A 23,264-nucleotide genomic window follows, 5' to 3' on the forward strand; every position below is an offset into this window, starting at 1 on the left:
ACTGCTTTGGTGAACTCTGAAGACAGATTTGCGTTACTTTGAGGCGTTGGTCAGAAGAGCTGCCCTCACCTAAGATGACAGGTCGTGACAGTACTGAAAGGAATTTCAACTCTTTGTATTTTTGAAGGGTTCTGCTTTGATTACAGCTACTGTCAATTATCCTTCACGCTAGCACCAGGACCAGTACTTTCTGCTATTCTCAATGTTTCTCACCTTCCTGAGCACCTAGAACTGCATTACTTATCAAGTGAGTCTTGAAGGAGCTGAGCTCCATCTACTGACTAGCACCATTTTCTAAGAACTCCACCTATATTCAATAGACTCATGCCAAAAGAGCCAGTTCGTTCCAAAATGGTAAGTCACATGCATCAGGCAGCAGTAAAGGGCTTGGAAACTACTGGTCTCCCTTTTGGCAGATGTTTGTGGAGAAAGCCTTTGCATTCATGCCAAGTGGCTCTCCCAGCTCACATATTCAGTATATTACTCGAGCTTCAAGATATGTCAATATATAGCATACAGAAACTCTGCATCTGCATTCAAACCACAACTGAATTTAGACTTTAAACCCCTCCTTGCTAAACAGAAGCCAATAAACACTGGGTGCTCTTAACGCACTGATACACATGCAGCATTATGCCTTACCTTGGCTAAAAGAAAACTTTACAATTCCATCTTCCTGTCTGTCTCCAGAGCGCTCTCAGCTAGGGGCAGATTAGTTATGAATGAGTGAGGTACAGCTCCCCTTACCTGTTTCTGGTGTACAGCAAGCTGCCTCTCCCATTCAGGTCAAGCTCTTCCTACTCCCAAGAGCTGCCGACAACACCGCTGGACTGTGCATGCAATTGAGTTGCATCAGGACTGGGAAAAAAGTTGCTCTTCCGACTAGAAACTATAATTTTGTATCATTAATTAAACAAAACCAGTGAATACAGAACTCAGAAAGTAAGTTTTACTTCTTTTTAGGTTTGAGAGTGCTCTGCTGTCCTGGCTGATCCTGTGGTAAGTCTGCTCATGTTCAATATTAAAATAAAAATTAGTGAAGTACGCTGATTACTACAGCAGGTAGATTGTCCAGTCCTCATTTTAATGGTCTCTTCTTGATTTCAATCACAGACGTACCCCTATTAGAGGGAATCACAATCCAATGCTCACATCTTTAGGACTTCCTATCAGTACACCAGAACATCAGGATGGAAATACATACAGATTCTTCACTGTGCCAACTGTAGATGCGCAGGCTCTCAAAATAAACTTAGCAATGTAAATTCAACCTTTCGGGTAACACACCCTCCTCTGAAGCCTTATAAAAATACCAGTGCAACATAGAGCCATTTTACAAAACAATTATCTTTATAGAAAGGTATTTTAGTGGTATATGCTGAGGTAAATAATAAAAACAGACCCATCAGAGGGTATGACCAGTGTTATGGAGAACTCCAGATGAAATCTGGCCAAAAGCCTGTTTTATAAAAGCTAATATTTACCTACCAGTTATGATCCCTGGTAAGGTGCTTATTGCTGTAATACTTCAAAATTATTCTTCAGTTTACAAATTGAAAAATATACGAAATTAGATCTGTATGAATGTTACGTATTAGCTGTCACAAATTTTAAAAGGCATTGTACCAAGTTTTCTTAATTGTTTACTAACCAATTTGATTGTAGCAGGTAAATAAACTACAGCATACACTTTACCTGACACCATGCATCAAAATCACCATAAAAACTAAGTTTATCAAAGTCCAACTCCACAAGGAAAACATGAAAAAGTGCAAATTATGTACCCAGTATTTCTGTCACAGCTGCTTTTTCTTAATATGGCATGAAAAAGGTTTACAGCATATATTAAGAAAATTCTTACAAGTGTTCACCTCAATGCTTATATATACAACATTTTGCTCAAAGTGCTCACTATATGAAAAAAACTGATTGGATAAAAATATTTAAACAGTGCTTTCTGAACGTTCAGGGAAATTCATATAATACATCAGTCCCATTTGTTTTCCTCTTCACTCAGTGCAATGAGATGCTGAAGTCACATCAACTTCACAAAAACTTTGCTTGCCACATTGCCAGACAACCTCAGTTACAGTGGCATTCTTGGTGTTCCATTGGGAGTGGGTCTTTTATTCTTCTGCATGTGGCTTTGATGTTTTCGAGATCTTACTACTTTCATTCTCACTTCAAATACTTCTTGTATGGCTTTTCGGAAACAATGGAAATTGTAGTCTATTAATCCTACAGAGACAGAAATGTTTTCCATATTAATTAAGACATTTATACAAATTAGGTAATGAAAAAATTGCTTTTATTCTACATTTAGTGAAATGCGACACTATCTCTGGAGGTCATAATCAGTGAATTTACCAGGCATTCTTTTTGTGCTAAGCAAAAGCATGTTTTATAAATACAAGTAATTCAGTAAGCATTATAGCTTCATACTATGTCCAACATTAAATAGACTTTTTAGTCTTAAAAGAAAACAAATAGAAGCTCATTGGCAGATAACAAAGCTTTAACTTAATAAAGAGCTTTGAAGAAGTGCTCAGTATACTACAAGAAAAATTACAATATTTCATTATATAAATTTGTTTTACAGAGTAACTGTGATAAAAACAAGTAGCATCTAGTAATCAAAGAATTTTCATTTTTTGTCAATGCATAAGCTTTGAAATAGATACTTGATAGAAATATTACCAAGTAACAGCCATCTATACTTCATCTTACATTGTAATTGAAAAATAACACAGTAGACATTCTGTTAGATTACATACATACATAATAGGCAGATAACATTACCATGTGAGTGGGCTGAATATGATCCCACAGAAAAGCTGTAAAGCCATATTGGTAGTCAATTGGAAGACTTACTGGGTGCTACCATTGTGTAATACTGCAATACAATTTGAGAATTTTGGTATGGAGCTTATGACCTCATTCAAGGTTAATGCCATAAGCTTTCTTAACTCAAATACTGCAGTGTTTTCCACTTCAATTTCCATAACAGGAGATGATACATATTTTAAGGGGTTTAAATCCACCGTATTACACTTTGATTTTTTTCCCCAGAAATTATTTTCCCTCTCCCTAGAGTTCAGACAAAATACAAAGTCACCAGGCACCAAAAGCTAATCTGCATTACAATACCAGAACTGTACTGTTAGAGTACAGGCTACAGCACAAAGCATCCTAAACTACGAAGACACAACAACCTGACACAATTGTGGATAAACCCTAATGGGTGTTTACTTAACATGGTGTCTTTTCTGAAACAGTGCTGTTAGGGATGTTGAAGTAACACTTCTTAGGCTTAGAGCTTAAGAAAGTGACTGCAACTAACATTCACAGATAATAAAGCCCGTATGGGTATGAGAGAGAAATTCAACCAGTTCAAGTTCTACAAAATAAAAGCTAAATAGCCTGTCAAATAGCCCAGCAGACATGGTATGAGTACTGCATTCACAAACACACCTACATTGACTGGTGAATTAGTATCACAAGATAAGGACACAAGCCCAGATGACTCCTCATTCTTCCACTGCTCAGTTCTGAGGCATCTCACTAGACCGGTAACTCAGTGGACATCATGCCAGCAAGCAGAGCGATCATGAACTAAGCTTTCAGTATTGACCATCACCAGGGTCAGAGAGATAACCAAGAAATTTTATGCACTTCAACTACAAAATATCAAAGCCACCCAGGTCCCAAATACGCAGCTTTTCAAAAGCCTCCTTGCAAAGATGAGAAAAGCAAGAACATATTTCTTTCTATCAGCTAGTTTCAATAATTTTCCCTTGGTTATGGCACACAAGCTGTTCCAAATGCGTATGCTGGCGCCAACAGGTACAAATCGATGTTAGCCAAGATAAACTGACACATTCTACTGTTGCAGATGGAAGCTTTACTGCACTGGATGTAAACTTTCATATGCTTTCGTATCAGAAAGTTGTCAAATACATTTAGGATTTCATCTTATCTTAATGCCAGCACAAATACTTCATGCCTTTAAACATGTTACGTAAGCTCTATCAAGCTGTACTTACCTTTAATATTTGTGATAAAGCTAGAGACTGTTATCAGCTAATGACAACCATAGTTATTCATTAACTCGCAAAAAGTAATGCAGTAATAGAAAAGGGAAAAATACCTTTTCTCTCAAAGCTTTCTTCTCTGACAAAACAAACAAGAGCAAGGAATTTTGTCACCTCTTTTAAATAAAGGACAGTTGTATTGTTCAGTTTTATGATTGCCATTGATTCTTTGTCATAAGGAGTTCCAGTGCCATCGTCTTTAAGCCTAAAGGGCAATATCAAACAAACAAATAAACAAGAAAAGATAAACCACCAGATGAGCTAACATAAGTACTCCCACATTGGTTCTTTCACCAGATAATCTCAAACTTCATGAAATTTTCATTTTAACCTTTCAGGGAGACTCTTCTTCAAACTACACAGTATGTAAACTAAGACGACATAGAAATTAAATCATTTACCCAATCACACACCAAATCTTAGATCTGGGGCTAGAAATAAGATTGTTTGATTGCCAAGTATCTGAACTGAGCTTTGTTTCTCCATTTTTCCCTCCAAATTACCAACCATTTACCACAAGGTTGTGTTTTCTTTTCATCAATGCACTATATTATGACTTTATCTAAAACATGTGAACCAGTAAGTCTGTACTGGTAATTCCAAATCCAGTAACCTTGCCTGAGCAGTGGCAGCTGACTGACAGTTTAAGCCATGAGACTTTCCTCATGAGATGTTGGTTTTTGCAACATCATATCACGAGAAGAGATTTCTCCTTCACAGATGATGTGTCATGATGATCACTGTGTTAGTTTTGTACTTTGTAATTTTTCCCTCATTCCTGAATGCACATGTAGATTTTGTTCAATGGATAGTTATCACCAATCTCCCAGAAAAATTAGTATCAATAATATATTAAGGTAGAAAGTTCCACAGATGCTCCAGGAACAGAGGACAAGAAATGAATTGTAATATTATATCTTTTAGTCTATAGCTAAAAACACGGCAAGCAGATTTCTGGTGATAAATGCTAAATGGTTATACAAAGACAGTGGCAGAGTGACATTTTGTGAATAGAATGCCCCACAAGTGGTGTTGTACAGGTAATAATTAAATTCATAGTCATTTGAACTACATAGCAGCATCTTTCTCTGTACAAAACTAAAATGCCACAGAATCAGCATCCCCTATTGTATATTTCTGTAAAACACAAGTTCTTGTACAGTTACTGAAGTGACTGACTCCAAAATCTGAAACATACAGTAGAATAAACAAACTTCAGAAATTTTAGAAAGGTATTCAACAATTTGTTATAATTTTGAAGTTCTAATGCTTCTTGCACATCTGCACCAGTATTCTCCCCTGTACCTTCTCCAAGAGTCTATCAACGAGTAAGAATGCAAGGCTGCCAAAGACTACCACACTCTAAGCATGCTGTGGCTTAGCCTCATAATCCATGCATCTTAGTGCACTAATTCTTAATATGCACCTGCCTTTCCCAGGAATAGCTGGCCAAGGGCCAAGCCACTTAAAACATAACTTGCCAAGAAGATGTACATGCTACCCCAGGAGATCTCCAGTTGCTAATGTATAAGGAGGGAAAACCGAAAAAAACCCACAAAGGTCATGTAGGGAAAGGAGGACTAACAGAGAAGTGAAGCGAGAGTGAAGCAGCCCTCTGAGGCCAGTAGAGGCCACTAGCTATTAAAGTAAACAAAACTAAGTATGGCCCCACCACCTTTTTTTTCAAATGGGAAACATCCTTCTGTTGAATTCGTCCCTGGGGAACAAAAAGATAATGTTTCTTTTTATTGTAGTTGGTTACTTTCCACTCCTTCCTTCAAATAAAATTACTAGCATAGAAAGAGGAAGGTGTTCACAAAAGAGGCTGGGCAGGGAACAGCGCTTGTTGCTGGCAGGGGATCTGTACCTCAGAGCCCAGCCGTTTCCTCCTCCTCCCCTGTCCTGACAAATTGCTCCAGCAAATTACACATTCTCATTTATTGTTTATACCCACATCATTCCAATTTTGAGGCCATTCAGATTCTAGGTACACAGTTTTATGAAAAACATTAACAATTTACTTACCCATATATACAAGAAATGTCAATCACAACATCTATCATATCACAGCAGAGCTCGTAAGTTTGCATATCCACTGGAGTACTGTCCGTTGCAATATAGATCTTACTGACTACATCAAATAAAAATGCTTTTTCAATCCCAGAATTCTATTTAAGAAAATAAGAAAGAGAAATAAAATGGAAGCCATATCTTCAAATTAATACCAAGCTTTTTTGTTCCCCTATTTGCCTGTTACACAAAAAGCTAGGCTGCAAGAAGTGAAAGTTAAACCACAGTCAAGGTCATTTTGAAAGAACTGTACATACAGCACTGTTGTATTTGTAGCAAACTGTGATGCTCACAGACCTTCCAACGGTTTCTACCTCTGAGCAGCCATAACTCCAAGTTACACTCACAAACTTCCCCTCTCTGGAAAACATCTGGAAGGATTACATTTATTTTCAGCAGGGGGGGAAAACAATCTTCCAAGATCAAGCTTTTGGGTTCTTGGTTGTAACAATGGACATGAAAAGAGAGCTGTAATTGAAAGTTATTCTAGCTGGACACGTAAGAAGGTAGAAACAAGGAAAATAAAAAGTTGATGGACAAACAAGGCAGTAGTGTTCAGGAAATAACTGCTCAAGGAAACTGAGAAATTGTCTCATCAGGGTCTGTAGCTGTTTTACTGTCTGGTTCCTTAGAACATCTTTTAGGATCACAGGAGAAAGACCAGTCATTTGATGGTGCTCTTTCAGTTTTCATGTAGCATTGGTGGTTAAAGCCATGTTTATAATGCTAAGGCTTGCTAATGTGATGACAGCTATGTTCCTGTCATCCTGCCAAGCTGATTAAGACTCTCTCCATACTAGAGATGTATCATATTCACAGCTCTCAGAGGCCAGCCAGGAATGCTAGCTCATACTCTTTGTATAGATAAGGTAAACTGCCGTAAGGCTCTGCTTCCTGGAAAAAAATAGAGGAAAAAATGTGTACTGTTTAACCGAAAATAGTAGCGTTGCTTGCTGATATCAAGGGATTGCACCCGGGCAGCTATCTCAGCATGAACACAAAGGGCAATTTCCCAGCATTGCTAAAGCTGAAGCTATAAAATATGCTTCAGAATTCACCTATACAAGGAAGAGAAGCAACTTTCTCCCATCAAACCAAATTTTCTCCATATATGGGCTTCCCTTTTTAATATGGTTTGAGACTGCTGCCACAGCAGTTTTGTAACTACCAAAAAAACACACTGAAAACCCCTAACAAGTTTTAATGGCTTCAGCTTCCTTTGCAGTTACAGAACTTTTCCTTTTTCTTCTTCTTTCTTAAGTCAACCATTTAACACATAGTTAAGAGACTAAAGTCACCTTTAGTCAACACTTCAGATTTCCCAAAATCGCTAGAAAAATTTCAACCCTAGGTATGCTATTGAACAATGGCCAGCAATATTTTAGGCCATTTTCTACTTAAAGCAGCTTAATTCTGCCACCATCACACACAGAATTAAGGCTGGAAACACCCATCAATAATAACAGAGTATAGTGGTGAAATTCTTGCATTTCATTACGAAAAAGACTTTACGAGTGGCACATTTCAGTAATTCATTAATAAGAGAAATATTCAAAACACAGTATACACTGTGGATACCTTAGATACATGGGCTGAAGCACACGATGTACAAGAAGAGTCTCAGAGAACTGGATTTGTTCAGCCTGAACAAGAGAAGGCTCATTGCTATCTACAAATACCTAATTTAAGGGTGTAAAGACAGAGCCAAACCCTTCTCAGAGCTACAGTGTTGAAGGACAAGAGGCAAAAGGCACAAGCTGGAATTCTGACTTGATACAAGGAAAAAAAAATAGCGTGAGAGTGGTGAAGCACTGGGAGCATGCTGACCTGAGCAGTTGTAGAGGTTCCATCCTTGGAGATACACAAAAGTGGGACTGGACCCAGCCATGAGCAACCTGCTCTAACGGGCCTGACTCTGAGCAGGAGCTGACCTCTAAAGGTCCCTTTCAGCCTACATGGCTCTATGGGTCTATGTTCTTTGAGCACTAAGAACAAAAATGTATACATATTTATTTTGGTTATTCTGGCCACATGTGATAGTTCCGTAATTTTTAAATAATAATTTTGACAGCACCTCACATACTTCAACAGATGCTGTCAAATAAAACTAATCACAAGATTGACCTGTAAATATCATGTAAGTATACAGCTGTAATTCATTGCCAAAATACATATTTGAAAATACAAGTAATTTTTGACCAAAGAAGTTGGAACTCAAGCCCTGTAGTGTCATTCATCAGGAGTTGATTATAGAATTTTGTATTATATAAAGAGAGACATAGTGATAATTTCAGCTGTACAGGTAAGATGTACTTTAAATTATTAAGATGCCAGTGACAATATAATAACATTTAACAATGAGAAGTGATTTTTCTATCTCAGAACTCCAACTGCTGCAGCCTTCCTGTACTTGCAGTGACAGTTTAAAAGGTTTCCATCTTGAGATGTTTGTCATGACAGCAGTCATGCTTGCTGGTAAGGGCAGAGCTTGGTGTCTTAACTTAAACCATGCTTGTTTTCAGTTGAAACTAACACAGTAGTGGTAGGACTTGCTGAGAAACTGGCACATATTTGCTTCTGTCAAACTCTGTATGGTGACAGAAACCTTGGTGAAAGGGTAGGATGGACGGCCAGGAGTAGTAACCACTAAATTGTACCCGCATGACTTCACAGATTTCATTTGCCAGGGCTTTTAGTACAACTTTAACTGAATGAAAAAGCAAAGGATTTGCCAGAATGTTTGTGATGAAAGTGCTCAAGGAAAAAAATACCAGTACAAACAATAATTACAAGTCATTAAAAAAATCAGGAAACGGTGAATAAAAAATACTATTCAAAGAGACATTATATCATTAGTGCTCTGTCAGGAAAAGTGACAATAAGAAATCAGCTGTTTCTGTTACTAGAGCAGGAGGGTTCCTTATGAGAGAAACAAAGGCCAACAGCTGCCTTGTGCAACTGAATAAAATGCCTCCATTGATGTCAATGAGAGCAAGGCCAGAATAAACAACAGTCATCTTTGACACAACCCTAGATGCAGCATGTGCTAGAAGCTCTATCAAGCACTCTGAATTGATGAAAGAATATTCCATGGCTAATCTGAACCAAGAGAATCATTGCGAAAAATCTTCTGCAATGAGTATATGAGATTTTGTTTCGGATAGGTAAAAACCATGAGGTAGTTGAAATTCAGACCATGTTTCTCAACTATACTGAATTTGATAAAGTAGAAGGCAGTTTCTATTCTTTAAATGGAGTAATACTACCAGTTTTACCAAACCCATTCCAATTCCTAGGTTAGGTAAACGGGCCTATCTTTTCCCTTCTTGAAAGTATGAAAAGTAAGCCAGAATTTGGCCCTAAAAAGTAATTTTTAAAAAAACTTACAGGATATCACCAGTCACTTACAGTTAGGAATGCATTTTGGACAGTTATTTAAACAGGCCTTGCAGCAAACAGCAAATTTAGTGAATGAATTTTAAGTACTACATTTGAATTTACAGATTATGAAATTTAAATCATTAAATAAACAAAACTGTACTTAGGGTTTTTTTTTTACCATGTTAACTCATTGTTTGTTTTTAACACATACTTTTCCACATCCCTCAAAAACCCCCCAACAACCCTAAAACGAAAATCCACATTTCTGTGTCACACAACTTGATTGCTTGGTAAGGCCACTGTAATTAAAAAACAGACATCCTTTATATGAAGCTGATAGAGTGTTAGTCAGGTAAGATTTACACAGGTTTTGAATGCCAAACTGTTCTTTTACGCTTTACAAGCAGTTACATTAAAGAACATAGAAGCAGTGTTATCACACTGATGGTTCTTCAAACATACAAGCTAACACACTGTAGCACTATAAAGTTAGGCAAAAACCTGCTGTGAACTTAAGAGCGATCACAGATCTATTTTTGTAATCATCAGCTTTTCATGTTGGAACTCTTCATGGCATAAATGAAAGCAAATCCTCATGAATATTGCTGCAAAACCCAAACTAGAACACCAATACACCCACACTTTGATATCCAGCACCCTGGCTTTCTGAGGTAAGGCATGACCAAAATCCATGTCAAGATTTGTTGTCACTAGGTTGCTGAAGTAAAGCGGCACCTGCTAACTAATTCTATGCTGGAGAATGATGTTTAGTCTTCCTGTGGTTGCAAATAAGAGTTATTCTGAGTCTCCTGTCTACATACAGAAGGTACTCAAAAACTGACAGCAAGCATGCTGAGGACATAGTGATGCAGCTACATCTTGCTCTAGGTCATTAAAAAACTGGATTTTGCTCTATTTGGAGCTAAGAAACAGTCTGAGAATGCTTCCCCTACTGAATAGGGGAAATAGCGTACCTCTCTCACTTTTTTGGATTTCCCATTCATTTGAAGACTTGTTCTTCCTTACAAATTACATCTGATATTCTAGATATTATTGGAACTGTCTTCTGGGTGTTCCAGACACACAAGCAACTGTCAGCAGTCATTTGGGAAGCAGCTCGTGCTCAATTCATCTGGTGGTTTGGCGGAAATTTTTCACCAACTCCAAACAGTAGGAGACCCCATGCAGAGATCACACTCACAATGAGTGATTGGGGTGACTCTAGCACAAGGAGGACTATTATTCAGACAACTTTCTCTTCAAGACTGTGTAACATTCAATATCTAATTGTTCCAGAACTGTTGTCACCACTCCTTCATTACCTTTCTGTCCTAAGTGGACTTCAAGACTGGATGGTAACTGGTCCAGCCATTTTGGTAGAAACAGATCTTTGCAACAAACCATTCATTATGAAGTAGCATCATTTGTTGCCTAATAGTAAGAGAACAAGTTTTGGAAAGACCTTCCTCTAATCCTAGCTCTCCCTTTCAGCAACACATCCAACTTTTCTCTCTCTCCATTTTCACACCCTACACTGAGAAACTGTGAAGTCTAATTTTATTTTACAGGGTGTTGAATGATATTAAATAATTTCATTACTTTAAAATCACAAAAAGGCACAACAAAATACCTTGCTTAGAAACTGAAGCTTGACAAATTAATGCTAGATGCAAGGTGCAAAATTAGAATACTGTGAGAAAGGATGCAGTTTCAGGAGCTGCTATGACCTGACTTCACCACCACCAAAACAGGGAGTTCCCCCTTTTCACAGCCTACTCACTGTGTTCCCCTTTGCTCATGGCCACATGTTCCCATCTTTTATCTTGTGCCAAAACAAGAGCATGCTGGACTCCTCCATGACCTGCTTTTAACTAAATTAAACAGTGCATTAGTGTGTGTGTCACAGTGACTCCATGAGGGAACAGGTGCGTGTCAGAACCAGTACAAAGGAGAGGAAGGGATCACACATACAGGAACAGTGGAGCAAGCAATTACCTCCACAGTGATAACAAGCCACCAGATATACAAAGCTCTGTAATTGGCCTTAGGAGTAACTATGGAAGCTGTGAAAGTTGTGATGGACTCTACCTCTAAAAATTTCAAGACAAGAGAAGATCTTCTTAAGCGGGTTAAACTTCGATACAAAGTAGAATTAATTCTAGGAAGCACTACAGTCAGCCCTACATAAGAGGTCAGACTAGATGATGTTCCTTTAAGAATGTTTTTACACAAATTTTAAGTACTACTTAAACAAATGCATGCAGCACAGACCTTTGCAACATTCAGATTAACATATGAGCACGAACGTAATGGCTGCTAACCCACTTTATGTGATTCAGGAAACACTACGAGTATCTCAGCAGCTCAGCAACACTGTTTCGGGAGGTGAGGCCAAGCAATGCAGGTGGGTGCACTTCAACTAAGTTTTGATAATTTCTCTGAGAGTTCACATTGCTCATGATCTCTCAGAAGGCAGCAAACAGAGTATCTGAACATGCATGTTGGACACAGCTGGATCTACAGACAAAGTATATAACAAGTACTTACTGAAATAAAGATGTTAAGCAGGTTTTCCAGTGTTGGGAGCTGTGGAATCAGTTTCTGTACCACTTTGCTAAACGCTTCAAATATAGAATGATCATATATGCTTGTCAGATAAAAGCTGGAAAAAAACGTCACCACATTTTCCTTTTAGCCACGTACTGTGAACATGACGGTACCTTTCATAATATGAGTGAAACGAAATATTGTCAAACAGCAAGCGCCTACACTTACGCAATTACCCCTTGTGATCAAAAGTCACATGTTATGATTGAAGCACAGGAATTCATCTCTATACAAAAAACCCTAGACAGTGCAGTCTAGACCTCGATGTAGAACTTAATGATGCAACTCCCACCTTGTCATTCTTAAGAAAGTATTTTTCAAATTGCAGGAGAGGAATATTACTGGGTATGTCTGTTGTGATCTAACTTTTTGAGAGCTGCGGACGCATTTACCAATGCAATGATGCAGTCAAGCTGTTAAGAGCTCTGAAGAGCTGGCATGTTCATGGAACAGGTCTCTTTTTAATATATTTGCACTTGGCTTTAAGTGCCAAGAAAGACATGACAACTTGATGTCCTCTAGTTCCCATCTGCAGAAGTCCACTAGTTTTCATTATTTGCTACAATAATCTGCTTTATCAGCAGACACAAGGCAAAGATACAGCACCTGTCTTCCCAAGTGGCTCCAAGCAGGCTGCAGCAGTGAGGACTAGTGATTGGGAGGGGACTGTGAGGCTGTGAGGTTTCAAAGAAGGCAAAAGTGATGTAGGTGTCATATACACTCTACTGACTGGAGCTCTACTGGTTGCTGCCACTGTCCAAGCAACTTATTAAGACAGCAGCTGCAGCAAAAACTGGTAAGACTCTGGAGTATCTGTCATCTGTATTTAAGCACATCTCCTCTCCATCTTTCCCTCCAAGACAGCAATCAGAAATAAGATACTTTGTTTGGCTCAGGTCAAATGCAGTGTCTCGGATTATCCTTTTCCTTCATATATCAAAAGCTTGTTGCCTGCTACTTCAAGAAAACAGAAAATGGTAACTTGTCAAATAAGCTGCTCTCCTCTTTAGGATTCTCTGCACAGCAGCTTTTCTCACCTGAGGTGAATCTTCTCCAATCCAGCATCTGCAAGGTCATCATTTGCCCTCTGGTGAATATCTCTTTGCGTTTCAATCTTGTGATCATCAGATAAACCATCCACTTTATGGATAAAGATTTCAAAGTTGATATCTGGATTCACTTTATAGGCTCTGGTCACAGTAAGATGCAGCCGAGCTAATGCTTCCATATAATCATCCTAATGAAGGAAAAAGAAAAGCTACAACTGTGGGAAAGTTCTTAAAAATATATATAACATTTTATGATACTTTTAGATAATGCTACAGTTCAACAAGAGCTTATTTTTTTTTATTTCTTATAAGCAGAAGTCTGAGCCTACATCCATCATGTGCTCTCATGCTGTCAGCACTTAGGAATCTGAGCAAGAACCTTGAGATGTTAAAGCAAGTTAGTTAACTTTTGAACACACTGCAGAGAGAGATTAAAAATAACCAAGCAGCTCTTCAAGTTTTAATGACTTTCTTTTAATGTGTGTTTGTGATGTAAGTTAAGTCATCTATTTGCTTTGAAAAAAATCTATGCTTTCCAATCAATTTGTCTATTGCTAAAGAAAAAAAAGAAGGAGGTTGCTTTAAACCCCCTTTTTTTTACCTGAGAATCAATAACAAATATCAGTGCTCCAGTGCCTCTGAAAATCATCTCATAGTCAAATGTAGGGTCAAAGAAGTCAATTTGCCCAGGAAAATCCCATATCTGAAAGTTGACAAAGGAGCTATTGGAAACATCCTCTCTGCAGATCTTGTTTGTGCTCTCCAAGAAGAGAGTCTCATTCGGCGACATTTTGTGAAAGACAACTTTCTGAATGGAAGACTTCCCACTTCTTCTCAATCCCATGAGCAGGATTCTTGGCTTAACTTCAGTACTGAAGGGATCATTGAAATCCAAAACTGAATAAAATCACACAAGAAGAAAAGTAATATACTATGGCAATATAATTAGTAACTGTCAGATAACATGCATTTGACATTTATTTTCATGACATTTTTACTTGGATATATGTAAATGTTACCAATTTTTAAGCTTAGGGAGCGGTGCTGCAGGCATTTTAACTTGAATTATTTGCCCCTTAGGATATACTGCCAGAAAACCTACTCCTCACCTGTAAAAGAAGACTCTGCAAAAGCTTGATCACTCAGATTGTATGTGAAAAATGTGTTATCACACACAGACACCCTAGAATACTTAATTTTACTCTAATTAACACTATACCACACACATTCTAACCCAACTTTAAAAGGATATAACCCAGTAACAAATACCCTTGTCAATTGACTGCTACATCACACTTCTGGAAGAAAGGAGTAAGTTTGTGTTAGAGCTATAGGAAGAGGACAACTCAGCAGACACATAGTTCCTCTATGCTGGGACTTACAACACAGTACTGAGCTCACGAGGAGTCCTTTTCTAAGGTGGTTACAATTTCACCTGTTGTTGAATAATCTGTGTGACAATCTGTAGAAGTTTGTTATCCAGTAAATAAGATTACAGCATATCTCCTGCCTATTTGCAAAACAGAGGCCTGGTAACACAGTGATTTCATTGTTACCTACCCCAGTTTGAAACTGGTACCACCAAAACATTTTCTAGTGCTGATGCAGTTATATTAGCATAAAGGAGTAAACTATACTGTTACATCTGTAAGGACATGAATGTATAGCTATCCACACCTGTAAGCACACCAACTTCAGTTTCAGGTATCTCTAATCAAAACACCTATAACAGTCTAAATTGCTGCATTTAGTTGGTCTATAACTTGGAAATGTTCTTTGGTGCTGAGCTGAAAACGGTAGTTCACATAGATGTAAAAAGCCTTCAAACACCTTTGTGATACCCTGTCTGCAGCGTCAAATACAAGCAACACAAAAAACTGAGTTGTCAATGCTAAATCTGCAGAGTAAGGCTCACAGCACACAGTGGTCAGGTTTAAAACTGATCAGACAACAGGCTAAACACACCAGCGATCAGGCAGACTTTCTCCCACCCACTGCAGTACAGACTATTCAACATAATTCTGAGCACAACACAATTGCATTTCTTTCTCTTTTTCTGCTGGGATAAATTTTGTATTGCATAAAACCGGCACACATTTGTTCATATGCATCCTTCCTGCGTATGCCCTGCATACATTAAGTGATCAACTTTACTCCAAAAGTATAAAAATCCAAAACAAGAAACCTCATCAACAACAATTTGAACCTGTCATTTTATTACATAGGCTTATGGGCCAAAAACCATGGAAAGCTTGAAAGAATCCCTTGCCTAGGAGCATGTTTTGCACCTAGGGGTGGTGATCACATCTGTCCTCTTGTGTTCCTCAAGCCTTATCCACAACTTTCAGAAACACAAGAGCAGGATGTGCCTGCCAGCAGGCATAGAACCTTGTTCATGCCGGTTTGTGCCTTCTGAGCTTCAGTTACCGAGAATGAGGACTTCTCAATTGAAGGTCCTGTGATGTTAGCGTAAAACATCCCCTTGGCACCATCTACTGGCTCCTGAGTGGTTATGCCACTCAGAGTGGGCCCTGCCACCACAGTGACTGACAGGAGTTGAATACTCATTATGGGTGGGATCCTATTCATTTTACATACATTTGAAAGGCCTTGACAGGCATTACCACTTACTGCACTCTTGTCAATTATCAGACATGAAACACTGCCAGGCTGGAGCAGTGTGCAGATGAAACCCCTTCAAGCAGAAGAGCAACAGGTACCTCCGTAAGAATCTCATCCTTCTAACGCAGCAATGGCCAACTTCTGCTGGTCTACAGAGAACAAATTTAGGAAGTAATAAACTGCAGTCAACATGCTGGTCTACTCTTCCTGTCAGCCTCAACGGTGACAGTATCCTCCTGTGGCTGCAAGAAACATGTGCCTACAATACTTCACACCTATAGAGGAATAATAAACCTCTGCTCCACGACAATGTAACAATATTTTATGTTTGGGGAGTACGGTCTTGTCAATAAAGCAAACCAAAGGTACAGGATTTAATGCTGTCTCCTCCGCTCTCTGCTCTAACGTACAAATTTTCCACAGCTGCCAAATGTATAGTCACAATTTCATTAATGTGCATTTATCCATACATCATGCAATTTGCATTTTGGCCATCAGAAGGGAAAATAATTGATTCAAAGCTTTTCAAGAACTAGTTTGAATAAAATACTTTATAAATGCATATAAAGAACAGTCTTCTGGTTGAGGCTTTATTGCATGTTTCAAAAAAATTTTAAGAACTCCCATTTGCTCTGTACGCAACAGAACTTACAAAGTCTAATTTGCTACGGATTTGTACTTTGTGTCCCCTTCCTCTCCCTACCACAGTAACACCAACTTCCCCCTATATGTCTTATGACATATCCTCCAAATAACAGATATGACACGCCGTGGCTGACCTGGAGCTCAACACATGCTGGTTGGCTAGACTGTACACACGTCCACAGCAGTTTGCCAGCTGCTGCCACAGAGAACGCACACATCTGCTCACCTGTCCCTCTGAGGACACTTTCATTTGGGTCTCCCCTCTCTTCTGAAGGCCAGCTTGCATCAACCTTGTGGGAACTTAATAATTTTTGAGACATCTTTTGTTCAAATTGGTTGAAGGTGGACAGCAGTTTCCAAAGTTCTGACCAGTGATGAGACAACCAAAAGACAGGCTACCTACGTAACTCACTTTTCTTTAAGAAAAAGGCTAAAAAAGCACATGTATCTAAAAAAATATTTTAAATAACTTTGGGGTTTACATTGTTGTTGTATGAAATTATGACAGGCTGTTAGATTTTTGTGGACTGTAACACTTAAGTAGAAAGAAATTGCTTTATATTAAAGCCATACTAAAAAAAATATAGTTGCAAGTGCAAATCGAGTTACTGATGGGAATGAACACTAGGTCTTCTGCTAGTGTGCTGGTTTTGGCTGGGACAGAGTTAATTTTCTTCACAGTAGCTAGTATGGGGCTACGTTTTGGATTTGTGCTAACAACAGTGTTGATAACACAGGGATGTTTTCCTTACTGCTGAGCAGTGCTTACACAGAGTCAAAGCCGCCTCTGCCTCTCACCCCACCCCACCAGTGAGTGGGCTGGGGGTGCACAAGAAGTTGGGAGGGGACACAGCTGGGACAGCTGACCCCAGCTGACCCAAGGGATATCCCAGACCACATGGTGTCATGCTCAGCATAGAAAGCTGGGGGAAGGAGAAACGGGAGGGGGTAACGTTCAGAGTGATGCCATTTGTCTTCCCAAGTAACTGTTACACGTGATGGAGCCCCGCTTTCCTGGAGATGGCTGAACACCTGCCTGCCCCTGGGAAGTGGTGAATGAATTCCTTGTTTTGCTTTGCTTGTGTGCGCAGCTTTTGCTTTACCTATTAAACTGTCTTTATCTCAACCCACGAGTTTTCTCACTTTTACCCTTCTGATTCTCTCCCTCATCCCACCAGGGGTGAGTGAGCGAATGGCTGGGTGGTGCTTAGTTGCCAGCTGGGGTTAAACCATGACAGCTAGTAAGACTGTTATTTAGCTTTTGAAAACCTGCCAGTTCAAAGACAGGGAAATGTAAATGAGTATCATCCAAACCTGACTAGATAGCAAGGCTGCTATAGCACTTTCCTCTCAGAGAGAGTTAAGAGATTACCTTATATGTAAAGGAATTGGACGATGTGCTGCCTGCCCACATTCCTTTGCAGAGTACATGACAACTCCTTCTTTAATTTGCCACAGAAATGCCAGTAGATGTATCACTGCAACTTCCCAGACTAGGTTACTGAGTGAGATCATAATATGCCTAAGAGGATCACTAAACTCTTCTCTGTTCTGTAATGGGAAAGACAATTTTACCTATTGTGAGATGCAACACATTTCCTGCTTTGTTCACTTTTGCAAAGTGTAAATGTTATAAAAGGCCAGTTTCTAATGCCTATCAACATTCCTTCATATTTCAAACATTCTAAGCAGCCATAAAGAAGTCACACTGCATAGAGGCCATATCCCTTGAAGCTTTCACAAATTAAACTTAAACCCCAAAGCACTTTCCCCACAGAGAAGCATGCAATTCTTTACAAAATTTCTGTAATTGCAGTTGTGTCCTTGCTTACGGAGTGCAATCCGCATGGGTTACAACATGCAGAAGAGCCCAGCTTAAGAGGAGTTAATTGGGAACTGCACATAGTAGTCCTGACCTGTCTCACCAGGATGCACAGTACACAATGAATACTCTAGTACCTTCTTCACGCTGTTAGAGACATTCATTGATAGTTCAAAATAGTTTTTGAAGCCTATCCTGCATTCCACATCAATTGCAATTAATTGTCAAAGCAGGTGACTGTCAGTGCTTCACAGGCATATGTGATAGGGATGCCACATTGGAAAGTGTATTTGTAGATCTTACCAGTTTTCAAACATCCAAATACAGCACTGCAGTTCATCTGCTCAAGTGATGTCAAGCCAAAAGAAATTATTTTGCTCATGTTAACGTCTGTAAGGTAACAAGCCTCTTAGTCTAGTTTTAAACTAATACAGCTAATAAGTTTGGGGGTTTTTTTCCCACCAATGCAATTATTTTTAACCTTTTCTGTGTAAAGGAGAATTAGCAGTCCCAAATCTTCCACTCATGTACCTTCAAGCCCATTGATCTCGTAGCATTTCCAGTACTTCTGTGACTGTGACATCTGCAGCACTTTGGAGTGCTGTCAATAGCCTTACAAAGCACATACAATGAACACCTTCAACACTAACAGATGGCCGGAGCCTAGAGAGTTAACAGAAAAAGCTTATATGCAATCAAGAAAGCTGTTCAGCTACTGTGGGTTCGTAAACACTGCAGAAATGCCTGGTGGAAGGAAATTCTTGTGGCTAAAGAAAACACTCAGAACCAGAAGACCTGGTTCCACTCTGCCACAAGTGTGGCACTGCAGTATGTTTTAAAGGTACTTCCTTGGACACTCTGCAGAGGGTTTCCTCACTTCTAAATACTTTTTAATTGCATATATCAAACAAATGACTAGGCTTTACATAAACTAAGTCCTTTAATGTCTCTGAATATGACCCCATGTGTAAAGTAAAAAGATTAAGAGGACAAGAGCCGTGGTTTCAACATTCAGGCTGGAGACAAGAAACCAGTATGGGGTGAGAGATGACCAATATGAAGTTTTGAAATTTCCCGTATGCCTATAAATTATGTTTTTACTTTTAAGCCTGGCTTCTCCCTTCACTTTCAACAGCCACACACTGAATCTGTTCTCCTTATATTGCTCTTTCCATTCTTTCTTTGTAGAAAAGTGGAAGCTGTGACACTGAATTTTGGACTACTTACTGTACAGATTCAGGAAGATAAAGAGGACAAGAACTGGGAAAAGGGAAGCCCCTTGCCCTGCAGCCCAGTGTCAAATACACAAAACACAGACCCAAATCCCAACCCCCTCCATTACAGATGCTCTATGCCTCTTTCTCCAGAGACTTCAGAATGAAACAGAAAGCCAGGGGATCTGGACTGTTAAAATGGCCCTTTGTTAATCCTGCATAAAAAAAGGTCTCTGCATGGACTGTCTTCTGCTATTCCGGATGTAAAGATTTCTTTCTGTTAAGTACAATATTTTGGTGTTACCATAAAGAAGCAATCTAAATTTTTAGTAGTCTAACAGAGTTCCTACTGAAAAATATCCAAATAAATTCCTGTGAGGACAGAATATGGATTACTTCTCTACAGAAAATGCCAAGTTAGTTTAGCACTAAAGAAATATGCTAAAATATATTCTCTTTGCATCGCAATAAAAGCAAATATTTAGCAGTTTCAAGTAAGACTTTAATTAGTCTCAGCTACAGCTCTTACATCCTAGCATTCCCACAGCCATTAATCATGAAGGCTTATACTCAAAGCACTGATGTTCGCCCCCTCCCCAAAACTGCATTAGTCAACATGATACCTCCCATGGCAGACTGGGCCTTTAAGGAGAAGGGTTCTGCATGCTAATAATCAAAGTAGCCTTAAAACATGTGGCCTTTTATTATGCTCTTATAAAAAAGCAATTCTTTTTTCGCCCTGAGATACTACTGAGAGTTCTCCAAGCACCTTTGTCAAATACGTCTCAGAAGAATGAATTCAGGCTCTGAATGAAAGCAACAGGCTCTGAGCTGGCATTGCCTTTTTTTCCTGAATGAGACTGCTTTTCCTGGTAAGCCTGTCCTTCCGAGCATCACCATCCATCCTGACAGATCCGCAGCGAGTAACGTGGGTCCTCACATGCACAGACAGACGGACACCAGACACTGAGGGGAGCCTGCCGCCGTGGGGACTGACATTCACAGCTGCAGAGCAGCCCTGGACACAGGCTTGTGTGTTGTCGCTGCCTTTTATAGCCTGACACCCAACCCCCCGCCTCCTTGGCACGCTCAACTCACATCATCAGGCTGTGTCCACTAATAACTAGTAACTCTCACCCCGGACATGGAAAATACTGAAAAGAGATTACCCCACACACACACTTTGGCTGCACTCCTTTTGCCTCCTCCCTTTTCCCCAACCCTTCCTGATACCTGCCAGCCCTTGTCCTGCTCCTGCCTCAGAGCTCCCCGCTCTCTCTGACCCCACGGTAGCGCCCAGTCCCCGTCCGGTCCCCTCCCACGGCCACCTCCGCAGCATCCCCGGCCGAGCCCGGCCTCCTGACACCCCCCCGTCCCCAGCGAGGCCTGCCCTTCCTCCGCACGCCTCATCAAACCCGCACCGCTGTCCCTGGCTCCCTTCGTGCCCCGCTCACTCTGGCCCTGCCCCGCATCCCGCCGGGAGCCTTGCTTCCTTCCTCACCCACACCCGCAGCCAGCCGGACCCCACCTCGGCGGCCGCGGCCCCGTCCCGCCCTCCCGCCGACCACCGTCCCTGCCTCACCTCGGCCCGGCCCTGCCCCGCTTCACCCGCAGCTCCCCGCACACGGGGCCGGCCCTGCCCTGCCTCACCCCACACACCCGCACTCGCCGCCGGCCGCTGCCCCACAGCCCCCTCCGAGGCCGGCGCCAGCCCCCCCCCCGGCTCTCTCCGGGAGCGGCCGCCGCCTCCCGCAGCCCCACGGCGGCAGCGACGCCTCTCCCCGCCGCCCCCGGTGCCGATGCCGCGGATGGCACTCACACGCCTCATCGCCGCCACTCTCCGCGTCCCCGTCCGAGAAGGACTCGGCCCCGTCGGCGTAGCCCGCCAAGCCCACTATCTCCTCCTCCTCTTCCTCCTCCTCGTCCCCCTCCTCCTCCTCCGGCAGCTTCCTCGGCACCTGGCTCATGCCGGCCAGGCTCCCGGCGGGGCTCCGAGGGCCCCTCTGCCTCCGGGCGGCCTCGGGGCGCGCCTCGCCGCGGGCGCGGGGGGGCCCAGGTGCCGCGCTGGCGCCGTGCCTCGCCGCCGCCGCTCCCCTCCCCCGCACGGCGCTCGGCGGAGCGCGCGGCGCAGCCTGCCGGCGGGGCGCGCAACGGGCGGGCGGGGGAGGCGGCGGCGGCGTGACCCGCGTCACCTGACGCGGCCGGTCACGGGCCGGCGGGGCCTCCGCGCCCGCCGCTCGCCCAGGCCCGGCCCCGCCGCTAGCACCCGCCGCTGGCAGGCAGAGCCGGGCGCTGCGCGGCTCACAGGCGGGCCCCGGGGCCTGCCGGCCGCCGCCGCCGCCTCCCCCGCCCCAGCCCCGCTGTCCCGCCGCGCCCTACGCGGGCCTAAAGACACCCGTGGGAGCGGGGCACCCCCAGAACACTGCCTCAGGCGTGCGGGGAGCCGGGGTGGGTGAGCGGGGTGGCGGCGGGCGGGGTGCCAGTCCGCGGCACCGAAATGACCGCCGGCATTTTTATTTGAGGTAGCCCCCACACCGGGGGGCCTCGAAGTCAGCCCCGTCCTGCAGCCTCGCCCTGCACGGAGCCCAGAAGCGGGCTCTTGGGGCCCTCCTGCGTCACCCCTCACACGCCTCTGCCTTCAGCACACGGGAGCCCGCGGGACTCGGGCCCGTGCCTGCCCGGTGCTGCTCAGCTCCCAGACCCGCCGTGCCCACTCAGGGCACGACTGGTGTCAGCGGTGCTGCCTGCGGCCTGCCCAGTGGTCCTTGCCGTGCCCACCCTGTCGTCGTAGGGCCAGGCCCAGGACATTAAGCCAGGCCCTAAATGTGGGTGGCAACATCTTTGCTGTGTGGGTGAGAGAGATTATTTTAGAAATAATACTTTGGTTGAATCAGGAAGACTAAAGAAAGCCATAGTAGTGAAACCTTCTCAGAAGAGGATGGGATTTTGAAGCCCCTGGCAAGACTGAGGTGCACCCAGCTGCCCGCCATTGCTTCCTCCAGATCCACGCCAGGACAGGCCTGCTGCCCCTCAGCCAGGCCCCTCCTCAGGAGTCTCCAGTGCTGTTCTTGTTGTCTTGTACCAGCTAAGCACCAGAGCGTGTGTGTTAGCCCCTGGCTGTCATCCCACGCTGCCCACTGTGGTGACTGGCAGCTGAGTTCCCAATTCTCCAGCAGCACATTTTCCTCTCTTTCTGTTTCTCTCTTACTACTGCTTCCTGTCCCGTTCTCCCATTACACAACCAGTGTAATGGTTGGGCTTATGTTTGGAGTCACCACGTTTCCTACAGCTGATTATTTTCCCACCTCTATGCTGCACGGCAGTCTTCTCATTTCCAGGCTGCACTAACCCACTTGAGATAATGGAGGCACGCTTTTGTCCAGCGGCGGGAAGAAATTCCCCTCTTATGTTCCACACCATAACAAATTACCAATACGTGAATTTACTGAAATGCCTTTATTCTCAATTTATCAACCTGCTTGGAAGTTTTACTTGAGCAGATTAACAATGTACCAAAAGATTATCGGAAATATTTCAAAGCTAAATCCCTTACAAGGAATTAGGACTTCAGTTTGGAGCAGGAATTTTTACCAGTTGTGTTTTCAGCATTGTGTCTGGGGACAGTCCTAGGAGGCATTAATCTGCTAAAAACTGATGGAAAGAGGAGAGTTTCCAGGTCAGCAATGAAGGACCATCTGTCTCACTCACCGGCTGACCACATCTGCACAGAAAGGGCTGTTAGGTTTTAAGGCCGGCTACGAGA

The 23,264-nt window shown here is 42.2% G+C and overlaps 1 protein-coding gene across 2 annotated transcripts; it reads right to left on the bottom strand.

Moving 5' to 3' along the window:
- Positions 1-935: 935 nt before the first annotated feature.
- RRAGD (Ras related GTP binding D) lies at positions 936-21,593 on the bottom strand. Of its 2 annotated transcripts, none has more exons than XM_074862063.1 (7): positions 21,321-21,593; positions 13,800-14,095; positions 13,187-13,386; positions 12,090-12,204; positions 6,117-6,259; positions 4,148-4,296; positions 936-2,238 (listed from the first exon to the last, which is right to left on the bottom strand). In XM_074862063.1, exons 1-7 carry the CDS (start codon positions 21,466-21,468, stop codon positions 2,087-2,089), a joined length of 1,203 nt encoding a protein of 400 aa, XP_074718164.1. In that variant the 5' UTR covers positions 21,469-21,593; the 3' UTR covers positions 936-2,086. The 2 variants fall into 2 exon arrangements, with proteins under 2 accessions (XP_074718164.1, XP_074718165.1); XM_074862064.1 differs by lacking the exon at positions 21,321-21,593 and adding an exon at positions 20,903-20,906.
- Between the last annotated feature and the right edge of the window lie 1,671 nt (positions 21,594-23,264).

Source organism: Strix uralensis, chromosome 3, assembly GCF_047716275.1.
Source record: "Strix uralensis isolate ZFMK-TIS-50842 chromosome 3, bStrUra1, whole genome shotgun sequence".
In the NCBI taxonomy this organism is placed as follows: domain Eukaryota; kingdom Metazoa; phylum Chordata; class Aves; order Strigiformes; family Strigidae; genus Strix; species Strix uralensis.

Bases quoted from the DNA above. Each gene is read 5' to 3' on its own strand.
- RRAGD (XM_074862063.1), bottom strand. From the start codon at position 21,468: ATGAGCCAGGTGCCGAGGAAGCTGCCGGAGGAGGAGGAGGGGGACGAG. The intron at 14,096-21,320 runs GTGAGTGCCATC...GATTTTATTCAG, and splicing joins GAGTGGCGGCGATGAGGCGT to TTTTGGATTTCAATGATCCC. The intron at 13,387-13,799 runs GTAAAAAAAAGG...TTCCTTCATTAG, and splicing joins TATTTGTTATTGATTCTCAG to GATGATTATATGGAAGCATT.